The following is an 18,827-nucleotide window of genomic DNA, read 5'->3' as shown; positions in this document are numbered from 1 at the left end:
CAAAGTAATAGATTATTTAACATCACTCATAATCTTATGTGAGAACTCTGTAATCAATAAAAAGATTTATTGAATTTATGCTGGCAGCTTGAAACCTTGCTTTATGTTCTCATATGATTTAAAGAGTTGCTATCTTCAAAGCAGCCAATAGGGAGAAAAAGGGATTCTGTCTCACATAACGTGTTGAGAGACCTTACAAACTGTGATTAGGTTTTTTGGTTATGAGAACTGCTTAATTTTTCTGCTTCTCAAAGCTTACTTAATTTCTTGAATACAATGTTTAAATAACTGCACGACTTTTTTTTTGTCACAGGAAAGATACTATCAGCTACCACATACACAACTTCTGTATATACCACCATTAGTATCACCACAGCTGAGCAAATCGTGTCCAAAATAGAAAATGATTTGGCGGCTGGAAAAGTAGAGCCAAAAGATGTAGAAAGGATGATCAGTGAAGTTAGCAAAGTCCTGACTGCTTCTCAACCATTATCACCCCGAATTTCTAACAGGTAGGTCATTTAACGTCTATTCTTTTGACTGTCTTGATAAATTGGCTTCAGAAAGTTTCATTTTTTTTCACAATCATAATCCAAAAGAATATTTTTTGTTCTTGAATGTACTTACACAAAATGGAAAAAGTATCATTCTAGTGTTACCAGCTCTACTATAATATAATGCCATGGAAAACTGTATATTTTGTGTTGACAGCACAGTAAGTGAGCAGAGTCAGGTGTATGCTTGTATTGCTGCTCCATAACCACAACTTGCCTTAGAATTTGGGGTGTACGTGTTTGGTAATATTAATCTCTTTTTTCTTAACAGAATTATAAAACTGGTGGATTATATTGGCTTAAAACTGAACTTTTCAGCAACAACAGCTGATTTTGCCTCCCCTTCTTTGGCTCTGGCAGTTGTCAAAACCAATAGCATTCGCTCCAACCAAATGTCTTTTGCTGTCCAGGACTCAGCCGATCTCCAGGTTAAACACTGATAATTCTAAATAGTTACAAATTCTCAAACATTTATTTTTAAGTATTTATGTTTTTATATTTATATGTACCATGAGTTTGTTGTGTTTCTCACAATTTCAGGATCTTTCATTCATGTTAGTTTCAGAGAAAAAAAACTCTGTTTTTGAAGCCCTCCATAGTTTTTCCTTTCATTTCCTGTTGTTTAAATAAGTGGCAGACTTAGCAGAAACTGGCATTTGACTAATAAGCTGTTAGAGAGGGTACAGCCAGAACACCGGAATGAACAGAGTGCTTGGCAGAATAACTTTGCCTCAAAACCCCTGAATCGTGAGTCACTTAATCACCCACTCTGACAGTGCTGAAATTTGTCAGAGAGTGTTGGCAGATGGCTTAATCTGTTAGAAGGTGATTAATTGCAGAGGGTTCCAGGAAAGAACTATTATGTTGCTTGGATAATGACATTCATACATTTGTCACTCATGACTATTTGGTCTCGCCAAGAAAGAAGTGCTTAAAAAGTTTGGATCCACTTTGTCTCACTCAAAACCTCCCTCCTCATTGAGGAAACAATAATTTGGACAATACCAGCCTTGGAGCCTTAAGCAAGGAGAGACTGAAAGTTCTGGATAAATTTTGGCACATTCTCTCCTCTCAGAGAAGGAAATAGGTTAACGTAGTGTGAGCTGTAAGTAGTACTGGAACTGTTCTGCGATACTGATAATTATATGAAATGTTAACATTTGAATTCTTTTCTATTTTCTTAGCAATATGTGGTGCATGAATGTGAGGTGACTAGGGGGTGGTAGTGCTGGAAAACAGATCTTTGTTAAGTAATGATTTTCTGGAAATCTCATGACACTGGCAATGAAATACAGAGAATTTTAAACAAGTATCACTAGTTCAAAACTGAGCAACTGAGCATTTCTGAGCATCAGAAATGCTTTTGTGGAATTGATTCAGGATTTCTTTGCTGGCTGTCTAAACCAGTGATCTTCAAAGTGGGGTGTGAGTACCACAGCATGTGCACATGACAGTCTATTGGGCTGTGGGAAGAAAATATTTTTAATATGATTAATATATATAAAAAATACATTTTTAAAAAATTAATGTTTAATCTTAATCTCATCCTTTAAAAATTTCTATTTATGTGTACATTTTATAATGCATAATATGTTAGTAGAGTAGTACATGCATATGACTTATAAACAGATATATTTTAGGGTGCATGCTCAAAAACTTCTAGGGGGTGTATGATCACAAAAGTTTGGAGTCCACTGGTCTAAACAGAAGTGTTAAGCCATATTGTTAGGGCACTGTGGGGAGTTCACGCTATTATTCCTATTACAGCTGTTCTTTGAATACACAGATAATTTCTTTCTTCAGTTCTTCTGATGTTCCATGTCTCTCAGGAACTCTGAAATGATTATATTTGTATGTAAAGGGACTAATGTGCAACAAGAAAATGTTGGAGATTTTGTACTAAACAAAGCTCTCTGTCCTGTACGCATAGCACAGAAAACTGAAAGTTTAGATCTTTTTTTTTATCATGTTAGATCACTAAGCTCTTGAGATATCTGAACTGCAGCCTACCCAGTTTATTTTTGTCATTTTTACCAGATGATCATAAAGTTTGGATTTATGTTCTTAGATTCTGCTTAACTACTCTACTTTAAAACCGATTGACAAATAATGGCTATTTACAACTTTTCTAAATTCTGACATACTTCATATGGGTATAAAAATTCTTTGCTTTTGCAGGCTTCCGTGCTGTGAAATGTTAATCTCCCTACACAGTTACATAGACCTTTGTAGGTTGTCGCTCTTCAACTTTTTCAAATCAATATTATCCACCACAGTGATGTGTTCTGTGCCTGTAAGCAAATGGGTAAAGCCAGAGTATTTTCAATGGTAGACAGACCTGAAATGAGTTGTATCCTTTTCAGGCCTGCAGATGCTATTTATTCATTGAGCAGGCGAGGAATGAGAGAGCAGCAGTGAGTTCCTGACAGCAATTAGAGAGATGTATTTTGAAGTTCTAAACTGAAAATAAATTGTAATTTCATTTTTTGTGACTAAAATGAAGCATAATCCTTGCATTTATTTTTCAGATCTCTCTAGGCATCAATGCAATTAATGATTTAAATAATCTTGGATCAATTACACTTCCTTCATCACTGCTGACAAATTTACCCCCTGAAGAGTTGGACTTGGCTTCTAGAATTATATTCAACTTCTTTAAAAAGACCACTGTGTTCCAGGTATCTTTTTGATCCTCTGTTCATAAGGGTTTTAAACTAAAACCTAGAGCAAAATAAAATATAAATGGACTTTTTTCCCACAAAACACATTTCAAAACTTCCTGATTTAAAAAGTCTTTTTTTTTTTTTTGTCCAGTGCTCACTCTGCATAATAACTGACCTTGTGGGTGCTGTACACTACTATTGTTTCCTTTAAGATTTTAAAATCTGATCCTTTTCTGTCATTCCAGGATTTGTCCTTGAAGAATGCATCTTTAATCAGCAATGTTATATCATCAAGTGTTGCTAACCTCACAATTAGCAACTTAAAGGCAAATGTTACTGTCACTTTACAGAATATCAAACCTAATCAGGTATGATTTACATTTTGGCAGACGTAAAGTACATAGTTGCTGTGGAAGAAATACTGTACTAAGAATACAGATCAGTTGGTTCTGCTTTACTAGTGCAGATGTTTCATCTCCATCTGGACTTTCAAAACCAACCATCTTTGCTTCTTTATCACTGGTATCAATTTTTGTTCTCAGATGGTTTCAGGTAATTTTGCTCTTATCCATCCATTTTTATCTTTCCTACCTACCCTTCCGTTTTATACTTCAAAGTATAAAAACTCATAGATGAATGCATGATAGTGAGGGTTGCTACGGAGATGCTACAATCATGCCATTTGTAGATGCTGCATTGCCAGAAAGCAATATTTTATTTTTTTTTTTTTTAGGGGGAATGTTGTTCCTTAAACTGGAATGCAGGATTTTGTCATCTGGAAGTATTAGGGCTCATATACAGCAACTCTTTCCTAAATGAGAATCAAGGATTAAAATCTTCTGCCCCATCCCTTAAAAGAGTTTAAAATACTAAAATGTTATAAACTGGAAAATGTAGGATTTCACTAATGTACCTGAAGCTTTTTTCAGGAGCTGGCTTAGTGTTGTCTTTACTTGAATTGATATAATACTGAGTTTTGAGATAATAATTGTAGAATTATTAGTGTTCATAGCAGTATAGTGTATTACTGCTACTCTTTTTAGGATTTTCATGTGTGTGTGTGAAATCTATATGTAAATGTTTAACATCGTGATAATATAAAGCGATCAAATGTTTGCAAATGAAAACCTTTTTCCTTTTCTGGTGTGTGGTCATGTTCTTGATAGAAAATCAGGAAGGATGAGGAATCACAAGAATTTGTATAGTGTAGGAAGACAATGAAAGAGAGTTCATAGTGTTCTACCAGGAATGGAATCTTACCATACACATGAGAGCTAGCTCCTGTATGGTGACTTCAAATATTCTCAGCATATTTTCACTGTATTATTAATCCATTTTATGCACCTAAATTAATTTTTTTAATTTCATGTAAAACAGGTATATTTGCTGTATACAGTATTTATTCTTGCCTGCATTTTGTAGATAATTCATAAATTGCTTGATCGTAAACCCATGGTTTAGTAAAATGTGTTGGGTTTTTTTTGCCTCCTAAACAGGATAATGCAACAGTTAGATGTGTTTTTTGGGACTTCAGTAAAAATGGTAAGTACAAGATCTCATGGAGTTTTAGCTATGTTAACTCATGTTAAAACAAATAAATGCTTTAATGAATAACAAAGCTGTTCTCTTTAACAGGTGGACATGGAGGCTGGTCATATGAAGGTTGCGTAGTTAAAGAAAGTAGAGTAAATGAAACAGTCTGTTCATGCAACCATCTCACAAGCTTTGCAGTTTTGATGGTAATTATTAAAAATTTATGCAATCTTACCCTGATTCAAGAACACATTTAAGCATTTGTTATCTTAAGCAAATGAGTATTCAGTAAGCATGTACCACCTATGAAATACTACTCAGGTTTTATTCATTTCAGTGTTAGTACACATAGCTATACAGTTAGTCACATGCTTAAGCTGCTTGTTGAATGGGGGCCCATGAGTTCCATTGGAGTAAAAAATTCCTTAACTGCTTATTAACTGCAGCTTTTACATTTAGGCAGTTATTTATATTGTAGAAAATAAAAAATAGGATAAATGAAATTTAAAGCGGGTTTTTAATCAAATGGGATTTCAATTAGAATCATAGAATGAGAATATCTCAAGTTGGAAGGGACCTAATAAGGACTAGATTGGCTTTTCTGTTCTTCAGATAACCTTTTACAAGATTCTTGATGAAAATACCTCTTATCCTTTTTTTTTTTTTTTTTTTTAATTGCAGAGGGGAAGGTGCATTTTATGTTTTTTTCATCTTTTTCCATTTAATAAATATGTCTCTAAAATTAGCTTCTGTTTCCATTTTAGAACTTGTATGGAAATACTCCATTGAATCCCACACAAGAATTGGTACTGACTTTTATATCCTATATAGGCTGTGGCCTCTCTGCAATTTTTCTTTCTATTACTCTTGTGACCTACATAGCCTTTGAGTAAGTATCTGCTCAACTAAGCTGTTATTATTGTTCAGTTATGACTGCTTGTAGTCTTCACTGCAAGGTCCTGTTCAATAGTTATGCATTCTGTCTCTGTTAATGCACAAATTTGTCCTGTTTACCAGGAAGGTGTTCATTCAGTCTTCAGGAATGTTAATCTTGTGGACAAGTGAATTAATCATGAGGCTGTATGCAGTATAAAAGTGTGAAGAAATGTGTTTAAGATACAACATATATAGAAGAGTGCAGAATTATAGCATTTTTAACTGCATTTGTATTCTTTGTTGTTTGTTGGAATGTTTTCTTACATTTGAGCCTTAACTACTGAATTCTCCATACTGTGTTTTGGAAATCCTCCTTGAAGTTATTCAACGCATGTTTATTCTCTCGTTACCCTGTCAAGGACTTAACTTGCCTCTATTGAGGCTTTAGATGCCCAGTCAAAAGCCTAATCTAGTTTAGCAATAAAGAACGGTCACATTTTGGTTTTGGAAGTACTGTAAAAAGGAGAAGTCCAACATACAATGTAAAAAAAAAAAAAGTAATCGTGGTACTAAACTCTAAGAATCCATGTTATTGTTGGTATTTATTACATCCAACTTTATTCATACAGACTATTAATTTGGAAATCTTTTGTAAATTACTCTCTCCATGTATAAATGCAATATATGAAGTGTTATATATGAATAAAAACATAAGTACGAGAGAGGAAGTAAGCCAGGGATCCGTGGACAATTGATGTTATCTCACTATTTGCTTTGTTTAGGAAAATACGGAGAGACTACCCCTCCAAAATTCTTATTCAACTGTGTGCTGCATTACTTCTACTCAACTTAGTTTTCCTCCTTGATTCATGGATTGCACTGTATGATACACAAGGCCTGTGCATTGCAGTTGCAGTATTTCTTCACTATTTTCTCTTGGTTTCCTTCACCTGGATGGGCCTAGAAGCTTTCCACATGTATCTGGCCCTTGTGAAAGTGTTTAACACCTATGTACGGAAATACATTCTTAAATTTTGCATTGTTGGTTGGGGTATGTATTTTTAATTGTTTTGGGTTTTTTTTTCCTTTTGGATGCTAAATAGATAAATCCATAAATCCTTTTATCAGGTATTTCAGTGAATGTGACACAGTTCAGAAATGAAATTGAAACAGCATTAAATGTTATGACCTTGAAGTGATGAGGTATTTATTATCCGTAAACCTGATCCTATATATTCCACCATTCTGGGGTAGGAAACTCCCCTCTAACTGCAGAACTGAGGCTGCTGCAATGCAAATTGATAATGAATTTTCCTCATGCAGATACAATGGAACCTATTTTGAATGTGCATACTTCAATTTCCATTTACCAGATGGATGGCGTTAGTTGTGTTTTGAAAAATAAATGCCAATCAGTATATGTATTCCATATATAGCACTGTTGCTATCAAAAAGCAGCAAAACAGATCTAACTGACTAAAGAATGAAAAAATTCTGGACCCAGTGACTGTCTCTGGCCACTTGGGTAAACATGAGTGAAGGCACTAAAATCAGTAGAATTGTTTTCTTAAAACAGATGTAAGTAAGAAAATCAGGTATCCTGTATTTGATGTTTTAAGTTTGAGTGATGGTATTTGTTGCCTTATTCAGAAAGATTTGGAGCTAGCTGTGGAGAATAACTCTTGTTTCTTTGTAAGTTACACTCCTGAGCAGTTTGCATGATCCAGTTTTTGGATTCTTTCAGACAGCTAGTAGTCAACAGAATTCAAGAGACAAATTTCAGAAATGAGTTGTAGATTTCACAGAAAAATATAATTTCAACTCTTCATAATATTGTCTTTGTCATGATTTTCACTTATGTGTTTGCTCATAATCTTTTAGGGTTACCAGCAGTAATTGTGTCCATTGTGTTGGCAGTATCACCAGATAATTATGGACTTATAACCACTGGAAAAGTTTCAGTAAACAGACCTGATGAATTGTGAGTTAAAGGGAGGTGCTTTTGGAGGGATGGGTGGGAGGGAGATCCTACGAAATTGCTTTTTAAAAGTAAAGGTGGGGAAGGAGACAATGGGAGAGCTTTCAAATGGTATAGCTCTACAGTATGTCATGTGTTTTGTGGTTATTGCCTATATGAAACCTCTTACCCTTTGGCCAAAAAAACCCTTTTTACTAAAGAGGCAAAATGATTTGCATGTGCAACAAACTACATCTTTATCTCATGTTTATTTTACTTAATTTCTGTTTCTGATTATGGTTGACAGACTGTTCTTGCATTCTAGCTGCTGGATTAAAAATAGAATTGTCTTCTATATTACTGCTGTGGGATACTTTTGCCTGATATTCTTGATCAATATCAGCATGTTCATTGTGGTGCTGATCCAGCTCTGTCGTATCAAAAAGAAGAAACAACTTGGTGCTCAAAGAAAAACCAGTATTCAAGACCTTAGGAGTGTTGCTGGCCTCACATTCTTGTTGGGAATTACTTGGGGACTTGCTTTCTTCACAGTAAATGAGGTATTTACTTACCTCTTCACCATTTTCAACACTTTGCAAGGTAAGTTTATCCTTCATGTGATGGCCCATTGCATACAGCATAATGAACAAAACATTTGGAAATGGCATTTTCTTGATTCAGCAATAAAGATGTAATTTAGATACATGCTTTAACGTGTTAATTAAATTAGATTTTTTTTTTTACTGTACTCTTTACTGTATCTTAAATTACTGTAATCTTAATCTTAAAAAACTGTAATCTTAAATTACAGTTATGTTAAAGTAAGGGACAGGAAAGCTAGCTACTCTTTATAGTTATAGTATATTTATATCTATAAATAGTATCATTTTAAAAATATGTGCAAACCAGACACCACTGGAAGTGACTGTATTTCTCTAGTCAACAGATCAATTGTAAATGCTCAGTTACTGTAAATGTTCACATAATAATGCAATTAATGTAGTGAAAAATGTGTCATTTCTCCACTTACTCCTCAGGCTTAAGGGTGAGGTGTAACATTCAACAAAGGTGCATTGAGACAGGCAGGCCTGCAACTTCTAAAAGTTAGTGGTCTAACTCTTAAGGATGGCCTTTAGTACTTAAGAACATATAGGAGGTGGGTATGAAGGCATGCAGCTTTGCAAAGGCCAGGATGCTGCTGGACATATCCAAATGCAGAGTTTCAGAGGCTGCAGCAGCTTTCATATAAATAGGAGGTGCTGTAGGTACCTACAGTTAATCGAAGTATACCTGAATTGTCCTATGGATGTTTGGAACCAAACTTCTGAATAAATGGCACTTTAGATAGCTGGCTGGCTGATTTTCCAGAGAGACTAAAGCAATTAAAACTGCTGTTCAATGTGTGTACCACCTCCCCTATTTGCTCTGTTGATTTTTGAGTACCTTACTCTTTGGGAACTTGAGGGGTTGAACCCAGTCTTCCCAGGTCTTGCATGGGATTGTGTTGAGCTAAGATAAGACTAGATTCTGTGTGGTCAGAGTAACCTGTTACATGAAGTTAAGTTCTCCTTTTACCCAGTTTTAAGATAGGTGCTAGGCAAATTTTGATATTAGAAGTAATAAAAGTGCATAAATGGCATTGACTTTAATTAAGCTTATGCCAGTATCTCAAAACTGTAATTGAAAATGGTATAGAACCATCTGTGTGGAGCAACAGTTAGTTACATTCAAAAATTCATCCTAAAAGACAAAGTTAATAAGGATTCTTAGGCAAAGAAAGATGAGAGTGATCTCTTCTAGTGGGATTTTACATGCTTAAGAGGCCTTAAAAGCAGTGTAAATACAGCATACATGTGCGAGTGCACCAATGTGATAATTTAGTTTTCTTTCATGTTATTTTCTATTCACTGTAAACCTAACATTGTCTGTTCTCAGGGACACATTGCAGCTGGAAAATTGTGCAAAAACTGAGTGTCACTTTTCCTTAAAGGGGGATGATGACGATGGACTTTTAAGCAGGGAAAGTTAGGTCCCACCCTGTGTCAGTCAAAAGTGAATGAGAAGCAGACAAGAAGTCTGTAACATGGCACTGGCAAGAGACAGGGATGAGCCCCATCCCTTCTAGAAAATATTTGTCTTTGAATTTATGGTAAAGTGGCTACCATTTACTATTCTTTAGGTACAATTTATTTTCTTTGTATGAATGCTCAAAATTTTGTAGTGTTACTGGGTTTGTTACAGTTGGTAGTAACAGGTTAGCTGCTAATAAAAGATGGGACAGTGTCACACCATGTGCTAACAGCTGCATAGGCTGACAGTGACATTGCTGTGAATTCTTTTCCAAAAGCGCTAAGGAAATTTCAAGATCCACAGAATTTCTCCCTTCTTATTTGATAGAAGGAAACTTTATGTACTTTGTGGATTTGGTTATATTTGTTGCTCTAGCATTTGTGTGTCTGATTCCTGTCATCAATGTAAGGCAAATGTACTCTTCAGTGTTCAGAGTTGTAAACTTTTTCACCAAAGAAAGATGTCATTATTTTTTATTAGAAATTTAAAAGAAATTAAAAAAACCCAAAACATTGTTCATTAAAAAGTGGTAAAAGTCAGTTTTGAAACATTTTCTAACATTATTGTTTTGCAGGGTTCTTTATTTTTATCTTCTATTGTGTAACTAAGGAGAATGTCCGTAAACAGTGGAGAAGGTATCTCTGTTGTGGGAAATTCAGGCTGGCTGAAAACTCTGGTAAATATGATTTATTGTTTATTTTTTCACTTCTGAATACTTAGTGTTAAGTTCCTAATACTTTGTAATACTTTAAAAAAAATAATCAATAAATCATGAAGCTGCAGTTGCAGTCTAATTTATTATCCAAGGTGTAATAAACCTCCAATATTATACTCTTTAAAGGTGGTAGTTGATGCAGTTCTTACATGCTGTTGCATTAAGCTGTTAACTGTAGTTGATCTCTTCCACTGCAGTATAGAAGACGTGTTTGCAGAAGACTTTTGATCAGTTAGAAACTGTAAGATTTGTTCCAGCTTCTGCATCAACTGTAGTTTTACCAGTGACTTCCACAGAACCAAGATGAAGCATAGTTTAAATCAAAAAACCTATAAATGATTTTATGTTGTTATTCATTAGTTGACTTCTCATGAAGCTATATACTTTCTATACACTTTAGAGGATCAACTGTACTTTAGTTACTTTTCTGATCTGGTCTGCAGTTGTAAAACTATGACAGTTGAATGCTTGTATTAAAAAGGGGACAAGAGAAAAGGGGAACTAAATTTTAAAAATTTTAATCATCAAGAATCGTGAAATTCTTAGGAGAATATAATTCTGTCTAGAAGGCTATGAGGAGAGTGGGCAAAGCCCTATTTTTATTTTAATTCAGTTGCATTATTAACTATATATATTGCTTGCATGAGTTGTGCTATCTTCTGTAACATCTATTGTAGACTGGAGTAGAACTGCTACGAATGGTTTAAAGAAGCAAACTGTAAATCAAGGAGTATCCAGTTCTTCCAATTCCTTACAATCAAACAGCAACTCCACTAACTCTGCAACATTGCTAATGAATAATGATTATTCAGTGCACACGAATGGAAATGGTATGTATAATGCAAAACAGTATTTCTCAAGCTATTTTTTTCTTGTCTTAAAATGGAAGTGCCATGCTCTTTCATGATAATGTAAAGTGAAGTGCTGACAAAATATTATTCATAAGTATAGGGTCAGAGTATTTCAGGATGTCCTCACAAATACCATACATCTGTTTTAGGGAATGATAAAGTTTTAAACTACCCATTTCTCCTATTCAGTGGGAACTCTTGATTTGTATATCAAATAGTAGCTAATACCCATTATTAGAGCATTACCAGAAGCTGCTGTTAACACTTTTGACACCTGAATATATGACAATAAACTTCAAGCGTATTTTAAAATAGTTCACATTTTAAACCTTATTAAAACAAACATTGCCTGAAGAAGAAAGAATATAGGATAATAATATAGCTTGAAAATATGAAGGAAATAACATAGGAGATAATATGAGGAAGAACATTAATGCAATGCTAACATGGAGGTTGCTTATGAGAGGAGAAATAAGAGAAATTGGAGGCTGTAATTTATAAAATAGCCTCAGTGAAGAGAGCACTGCTGAGAGGGCTGCCTCACTGTTGGCTACAGGGTAAGTATTGAAACTGACTTTCTCTATAGCTCTTTATTTCCATTGAGGGGTTTTTAATGATGTTTCTGCCTAACAGAAATCTGTCTTTGTTGCAGGAAACAATTCTTCAGAAGTAAAATTTCTGTCCTTTCTGTTCTAACAGAGTACTGTCCTCTGAGCTGCTACTCTCTGCTCTGTTCCTGAGAAGTTGAAATGCAGGTGTATATAGCACATTAATCAATCTCACCCGGAAAACAATTGCAATTTGGTGTGGCTTATTTGTCTATTGAGAAGTCTAGATGTGAATCTCCACTGAATGTTCTTATTAAAAAATGATCTTTTTTCAGTGGATATAATCTAGTTTTTCATACTTGCTGGATACACATGCTGTTTGAGCTCTCAGCAAAGACAATTTCTCGAAAAGTAATTTATAAATCTGTAATGTATAAAAGCCTAAACTGAGTAAAACTTACAGGACATTACTCCTATTGCCTGAGATATTTTTTCCCAATTGATCAAGAGTTGAGGCTAAGAAGTCATGCCATCAGCTAGATTGTTTATCATGAAGTTGTAGAACATGTTCACAGAGGCTGTGTTGTTCTCGTTTCCTGGCATACGCCATCAGAAAACAGCAGATAATCAATGGAATAATCTCAGCGGATAATCTCTTAGATGTACAGAGTAAAAGCTATGGAATTCATATGTGCTGCCCCCGAATAGTTTCCTGTCTATTTGGAGGATAGCTGCATATTGTAAAGAAATCACAAAACTTCAGGAAATGGCATTTGGACATGCCCTGAGCAGCTTTCCAAACTGAGCTTTTAAAATCTGTCATTCCTTTATAAAACCTTGCTGTTTGTATATGACACAAGGCAATAATTAACATACATTGTATCTAATGGGTTAGCTGAGCACCAGAATCCAGTAACTCTCGCTGTTGTTAAGCAGCAACAGCAAGGCAGTGTTTTTAGATAGAAGTAATACCTTTCAAATAGAGAGACATTTTCAGACACAAAAGCCCGCATGTCTTGTAGAGGTTTTTTTCCAACTATGTTACTCTGATGAAAGATGCCATCTCTCCCTGCAGCATTTGACATGCTTATACACAGCTACAAAAGCATTTTGGATGCTTTTCTCAACAGAAAGAAAGATAGTAGAAATATGTTTTATTGAACTTGTTTGTTGTAGCAACTGAGTGAATGGTCCTGTTGTGACTTTCTGGAACAAGTTTTTGTTGATTTGGGTAGTATTTTAGAATGAGATGCAAAATTGATGGTCTAAACCATTGAGTAATGCCAATTCTGTGGGAAGTGTTCCAGTTATGTCCCAGTTTATTCACATAATTAGATCTTTCCAGTGTGAGAGTCTGTATGTCCTGTGACAACAGCTTCTCAGACAAAGCAGCTGACTTTGATAGAACTTTGCTCCTATACACTCACAAACACAGATGTCTCAGACAACCCACCTCATCTCCTCTTGTCTTTTATTGTATGTTTTCAATGCTGTGAACCCTGCACTGCATCCTCCATTCATATCAAAAGGGTTATATGATAGCTTGTCTGCATAGTTTGACTGACTGATTCTTCTGGGTCTTTAATACTTCCATAAGAAGTGGCTAAACTTATAGCTGGATAAAGTTGGTCCTCCCAGCAAAGCACTTTGAGACAATTCATTACACTTAATCTTCCAAACATGAGGCAGTTGTATCTCAGGAGAGATGGGAAAATGCCTCCAAAAGGTATTGGCTGATGTTAGATAAGAACTAGGACCTTCTAATTTGCTGTACCTGATTTCCCTGATCTCACAGCTAGAACTTTGAAATAACATTGCAGTGCTTCATTTTAAAAAGTGAGCTTCAAAAAAGAAAACATTATGGAAATTAAGACCTATGTCATAAATGTGCTGGGCTGTAAATGCTTAATGGGCTTGGCCTCACTACTTCCACTGAAGTGCTATTCCAGTTACGGGATTGAATGACTTGCCATGGTAAATTTGGGGTGTCCACATGGCCGTGGCTTTCCTTGCCTAATGGACTGCGTAACTTCATCTTTTCATGGCATACTAGTATTTCTTTGTTTAGAGTTTTGCTCTGTAGAGGTTGCATGTTTGGGAAACTACCATTAGATATCACATGGCTGAACCTGCAGATTTCCTCACTGAAGAACAAAAACCACCTTTCTGAATTTGTTCACAGAATAGTCTATATTTTTTCCAGATTTTGCCCTAATGTTAGAACACAGCTATTTTGAACATTCCTTCTAAGTCAGACAGGGGATTAAACAACTGCATAGGCACAGTTACAGTGTCAGCAAGTATGGTTATTTCGTGTCATTTCAGTCTTTACCTGATCTGAATTAACAGAGCTCTTTGGCTCATCTTACCCTTTTTATATTTGTGCCTGGTTTTAAGTGTTTGATGGCCTTTTCAATTAATAATTAAATATTAGGCTTTATATTTAGGAGGTTTTGATGATTCTGTTGGGCCATTGCTTCCATTTTGTGGGTCCAGTGGCAGCATTCCTAGTTTGGCATGGAATTTGTAATCTTTGTTTGACAGCCATCACCACAAACATACTCCCTTAAACTCCCATCCAGAGTTGTAATGTATTATGTTGTAATATGCATTACATTCTCAAACTGGTAGTAAGCTTTATAAGTTAGAAATACATGTTCACATTTTATTTAAAAAATGCTCTATCTCATTCCAAAGAAAAGTTTGCCAATGAGACTTTGATGCAATTGATATCCTGACATCTGCTTGAAACAGTAGGATAACTGCTGAAAGATATGTGGTCTGCCTAAAGTGAAGGATTAGTTTCTAGAGGAGGTGTTTGGGTAGACTGATGCGGCGGGCGGAGGAAGCAAGCAGCCGATTCAATGTGAATGATAGAGCAAGCTTCAACTTTATTGATAGAAATCACACCTTATATAAGCAGTCTACAATACACTACCTGTAACTCTATTGGATACATTTAAGAAACTACATTATAGTATGTCAGCCATTGGGTACATCTAAAAGGTCACATTATAATATCCCAGCCCCTTGTGGCATTTCTGGTATGCATAAACATCTTTCTTCCTGTGAACCTGCTTCTCTCCCAGGGTTGTTTCCCTTCACCCCCCAAGGTCGTAATGAGCCCCCAACTTATCTCTGTGTTCTCACAACAATCCTCGCTAGCAAAACTGAGCCCTGGATCTTCATCCTTGTTTACATAACTGTACCCTGGGTTCTTTCCTTTGTTTACCTCAGGTGGCTGGGACCGACTTCTGCAGGGAGCTATGGCCGACCAGCTCCTGCAGGGAGCTATGGCCTTGCTCTCTGCAAGCCGTTCTCCAACAGACTGATACTAAAGCTGTGTGGTTGGGGGCCCTGGCCAAAGCAGAGGAAGACCAGTCCAGCCTAGTAACTCAAGCAGCAGAATCCTTTCTAGGAGAGGGATTAAGTGCAGGGGAGGGATGTCACAGAATACTTCTCCCTCTGGTGACCCCAACAAGAAGTAGTTGAAGAGCATCCCGTAATGTTGCCCTGTCCCTTCTGGAAGGGGTTAGAAGCTTGTGGTAGTGAGAGAGTAAGAAGGGAGGACAGAGCCAAAGCAGAATTCTGCTCCAGGATATTTGAGGTATTTGATGGACTGAATCCAGACATACTAAAGAGGATCAGATTTTGATCACTGGAATAGAAGTCATCTTTCACTGCCTAGAGGTTTCTCACCAGTGTTTTTCCTCCTCCTCAAACCATAAACCTCAAGCAGTTTCTACCTTCAATGTTTTCTCTTTTTCAGTAGATTTCCTGAAATCTACTGAATCATGGTGACATTTGTATATGTTGTGAATATTAACACAAATAGCAAATATGGATGTTTTATGTTTTTTATTAATTCTGTTTCTGGTATAAATGTGTTTATGAACTAATTTCTTGGTGTTTAACAGAATGATCCCCTCCCCAAAGAAATACTAGTTCTGGTTTTGGTTTTCCCCCCATGGCATTCCTTATAATTTACTCCTACTGATTTCAGGATCCTGACAGATCTTTTAAACTTGATTGCTTTGCCATAGGGGGAAAAAAAAAAGAAGCCAATTTGAAGCATTTGCACAAATATATACCATAAAAAAAATTGTAATTGTCATCAAAATTATCTAGAACGTGATGCATAGAGGTAGGAGATTCTGTCCAGTGAACTGAGCATTTGTGGAGTATTTCATTAACAGGCTTCAATCAGCAGTATGATACATGTTCATTGTACATTCACCTAAATGCGTAACATTCTCAGACTAAATATGACTTAGAACCATGACTGGACCTAGACCATATTCTGATTGTCCTCCAGAAATAAATGCTGCAAGTTGAGTGCCTTTCAAAGGAAAAATATGTCCTTGTTTTCTCAAACACTTTCTTGTTTCAGAGGCATGGCAAACCTGAGAAACCTTTTAAACTTAACCTGCTAAATCAAATCTAGAATGAGAAGTATTTTGCCTCTTATCTAGTGATATTTATTTCAAGTCAAAGTCTACATTCTGAGAACTGTAACCTTCACTGCTTAAAATATGGAGTCCTGTTGTGCATAAATATATTAACATCTCTCAAACTTCTTACTGATTTCACACAGGAAAAAAGATATATACAGAACACGTACTGAAAAATCCACATTTGAAATTGTTGCAGGGATAAAATGAGAGTCCATGAATGACCTACAGTGGCTGAAAAAGTATGGGAGGCTTGATTCTGAACCTTTCTGAGAGGACATGCACTTTTTTGTTTCAACAGGCCATCATTCCAGTGAGAAGAATGGTGTTTCTTTCAGTGTACAGAATGGTGATGTGTGTCTCCATGACTTTTCGGGCAAACAACTTGTATTTCAAGAAAAGGAAGATACAGGCAGCCAAAAAAGCCATATCTCTCTCAGAAGGACTTCAAAGAGGGGAAGCCTAACTTTTATTGAGAAAATGTGATTTCTTTTTAAACAGCACATTGTTTTACAGTGTGAAGTAGAGATATACTTTAACAGATTTACATAATGTGAGCAGACCAAGAACTGTTTTTATTTAATATATGGTACTGGAACTTCAAGGCAGCCATGCAATGGATTGACAAGAACAATTATTAAAAAGGAAAAAAAAAAAAGGAAGCTAATATTTTGACAAGGTATCTTGGATATCAAATTATAGCTGGCACATTTCCATTTTGATTCTTCATTAGAGGTTTTTTGAGGTTGTTTTTTACATTTAAAGGAAGGTTTTGTTTAGAGTTTTTTCATTACAACCAAGTTTATCTGTATGTAATGCATGGTAGTATTGTATAAATGTAGGAAGTTACAGCTTGTGCATACAAACGATGTTATCTTTAAGAATGTTAGCTACAATGTCCTCAACTTTTTGTATGTTGTAGTAGCAAACTCTATAGTGATGTACATAAACAGAAAAATACCAACCTTTAAGCATCTTAATAATACTTTATATTTATTTCTTGTAATATAAATTTAAATATTCCTATGTATAGAAAAAATAATTGGTATTTTGTTTTAACTTTTGTTGTAAGTTGCATTTTTCTTTAATTGAAATAATGAACTTTAATATAGAATGATACAAGAAGTCAATTTCTTCAGTAAATGAAATCACTTATAGTGGTTAAAATACATTCACTAAGTACAGAACTGTCAGTACAAACACTGTTGGTCCTGAACCTTTAGCAACCTCTTAGCGCACCACAGAGAGATAGAAACTGGGTATCATCAGAGTAGAGTGCCATGAATGAGAGAGCGATAGATAAAGTAGTCAGTAGGTTATTATGTACAACTAAGTTATGTTAGTGGCTTGAGTAAGTCAAGTGAGAGCTTTTGCCATTGATTTCAGCAGAGTGTGGCAGGTACACCCACCCAATGAAAGCAGAGCTTCTAGGCTGCTGAGGTGCAGCAGCTCGGGGCTGCCTTTGTTCTCAGGGCCTCGTGGTAACTGGGGCCTTTGGCCAGTGGGAGCCGCTATTGACTACAGGTCAGACTGGGCCTGGGTGTAAATGGAGTCCCCTGGGGGAGCCATTGGGAGCTTATCCCCTGGAGCAGCAGCTGTGGATGAGGACTCTCCCCTTGGGTCAGGACACTGCTCAAGGAAACTCCTCAAGGGGTTTTGGGTCGGGATGCTGCCCTGAGCAGGTCCTCGAGGTTGAGAGCCCTCACTTGTCAGATGAGTGATAAAGCGTTTTGGGTTGCCATTAAACCGCAGGGAGTGGGGCTTTGTTCTGCGTTTCAGGTTGCCAGTTAAACCCTGTAGAGTTCTTTGTTCTGTGTTTTGAGTTGCCATTAAACCCTAGAAAATTTTTCTCCTCTCACAGATATTTGAATTTGTCATCTATGAAGAGTTAGTTATTGTGTTAATAATTTTTTAAATTTTTGGTGGCTGGTTGTTTATTTGAGAGCCTCTGTAACAAATTGGTGTAGTTGGCAGGATGTCAATAGAACAGTTATTACAGAAGTATAGTTGTGCCCCTTCTCCCCCAGATGTACAGTGGGCAAAGGAGAAGTGGTTTGATCTGGTGGAAGTTGTGAGAAAGTTGGAACAAAGCTGGGGAAGTTGGTGGATAAGCAGAAATGAAGGAAAAATGTGTGCCATATTAGGTGCCTGCTTGATTCAGGTGCAGGATTATTTTGTGGTAGTGGAGAAAGAGACTTTAGAGGAGTGGTTGGAAATGGATTATTTGAAGACAGAACTGTTACGAGAGAGAGAAGGTGGGTATTAGAAAAAAAAAAAAATTTATGCTGGCACAAGCTAAAAAGCTCCTAGTGTTGTTCAGATTCAAAAGTTAATTACCAGTGTAGATCCTGAGGAGTGGGATGGAGATATTTGTGGAGAGTCTGATAAAAGTGGCTCGGAGAAAATAGAGGAACTGGAGGAAAAACACGTGCGATGTCTCATTAAAACTGAAAAGCATGCAGGTCCACAAGTTGGGAACCCCTGAACCACCATACATACAACCCCCTGGATGCGACCCGAGCTTAGTGAACTTCAGGTTGAATATTCATGTAAGCCGGGTGAAACTGAATATTTGTGGAGGGTTTCTTGAGAGGGGGGGGGGGGGGGGG

The 18,827-nt window shown here is 36.2% G+C and overlaps 1 protein-coding gene across 1 annotated transcript in view; it reads left to right on the top strand.

Moving 5' to 3' along the window:
- ADGRG2 (adhesion G protein-coupled receptor G2) overlaps positions 1-17,171 on the top strand; it is a 48,893-nt gene extending 31,722 nt beyond the window's left edge. The window contains exons 14-26 of the mRNA XM_026847404.1: positions 314-512; positions 826-982; positions 3,083-3,232; positions 3,463-3,585; positions 4,714-4,759; positions 4,853-4,956; positions 5,515-5,639; positions 6,409-6,677; positions 7,508-7,607; positions 7,909-8,183; positions 10,228-10,329; positions 11,046-11,198; positions 16,520-17,171. Coding sequence (XP_026703205.1) covers positions 314-512; positions 826-982; positions 3,083-3,232; positions 3,463-3,585; positions 4,714-4,759; positions 4,853-4,956; positions 5,515-5,639; positions 6,409-6,677; positions 7,508-7,607; positions 7,909-8,183; positions 10,228-10,329; positions 11,046-11,198; positions 16,520-16,704 — 1,988 coding nt within the window. The 3' untranslated portion in view covers positions 16,705-17,171. The remainder of the gene's footprint in view (positions 1-313; positions 513-825; positions 983-3,082; positions 3,233-3,462; positions 3,586-4,713; positions 4,760-4,852; positions 4,957-5,514; positions 5,640-6,408; positions 6,678-7,507; positions 7,608-7,908; positions 8,184-10,227; positions 10,330-11,045; positions 11,199-16,519) is intronic.
- Positions 17,172-18,827: the final 1,656 nt, after the last annotated feature.

This window comes from Athene cunicularia (assembly GCF_003259725.1).
Source record: "Athene cunicularia isolate RWA chromosome 1 unlocalized genomic scaffold, athCun1 chr1_part1, whole genome shotgun sequence".
Lineage (NCBI taxonomy): Eukaryota > Metazoa > Chordata > Aves > Strigiformes > Strigidae > Athene > Athene cunicularia.
The sequence above is the reverse complement of the archived record's forward strand: the minus strand, read 5'-3'. Positions and strand labels throughout refer to the sequence as shown.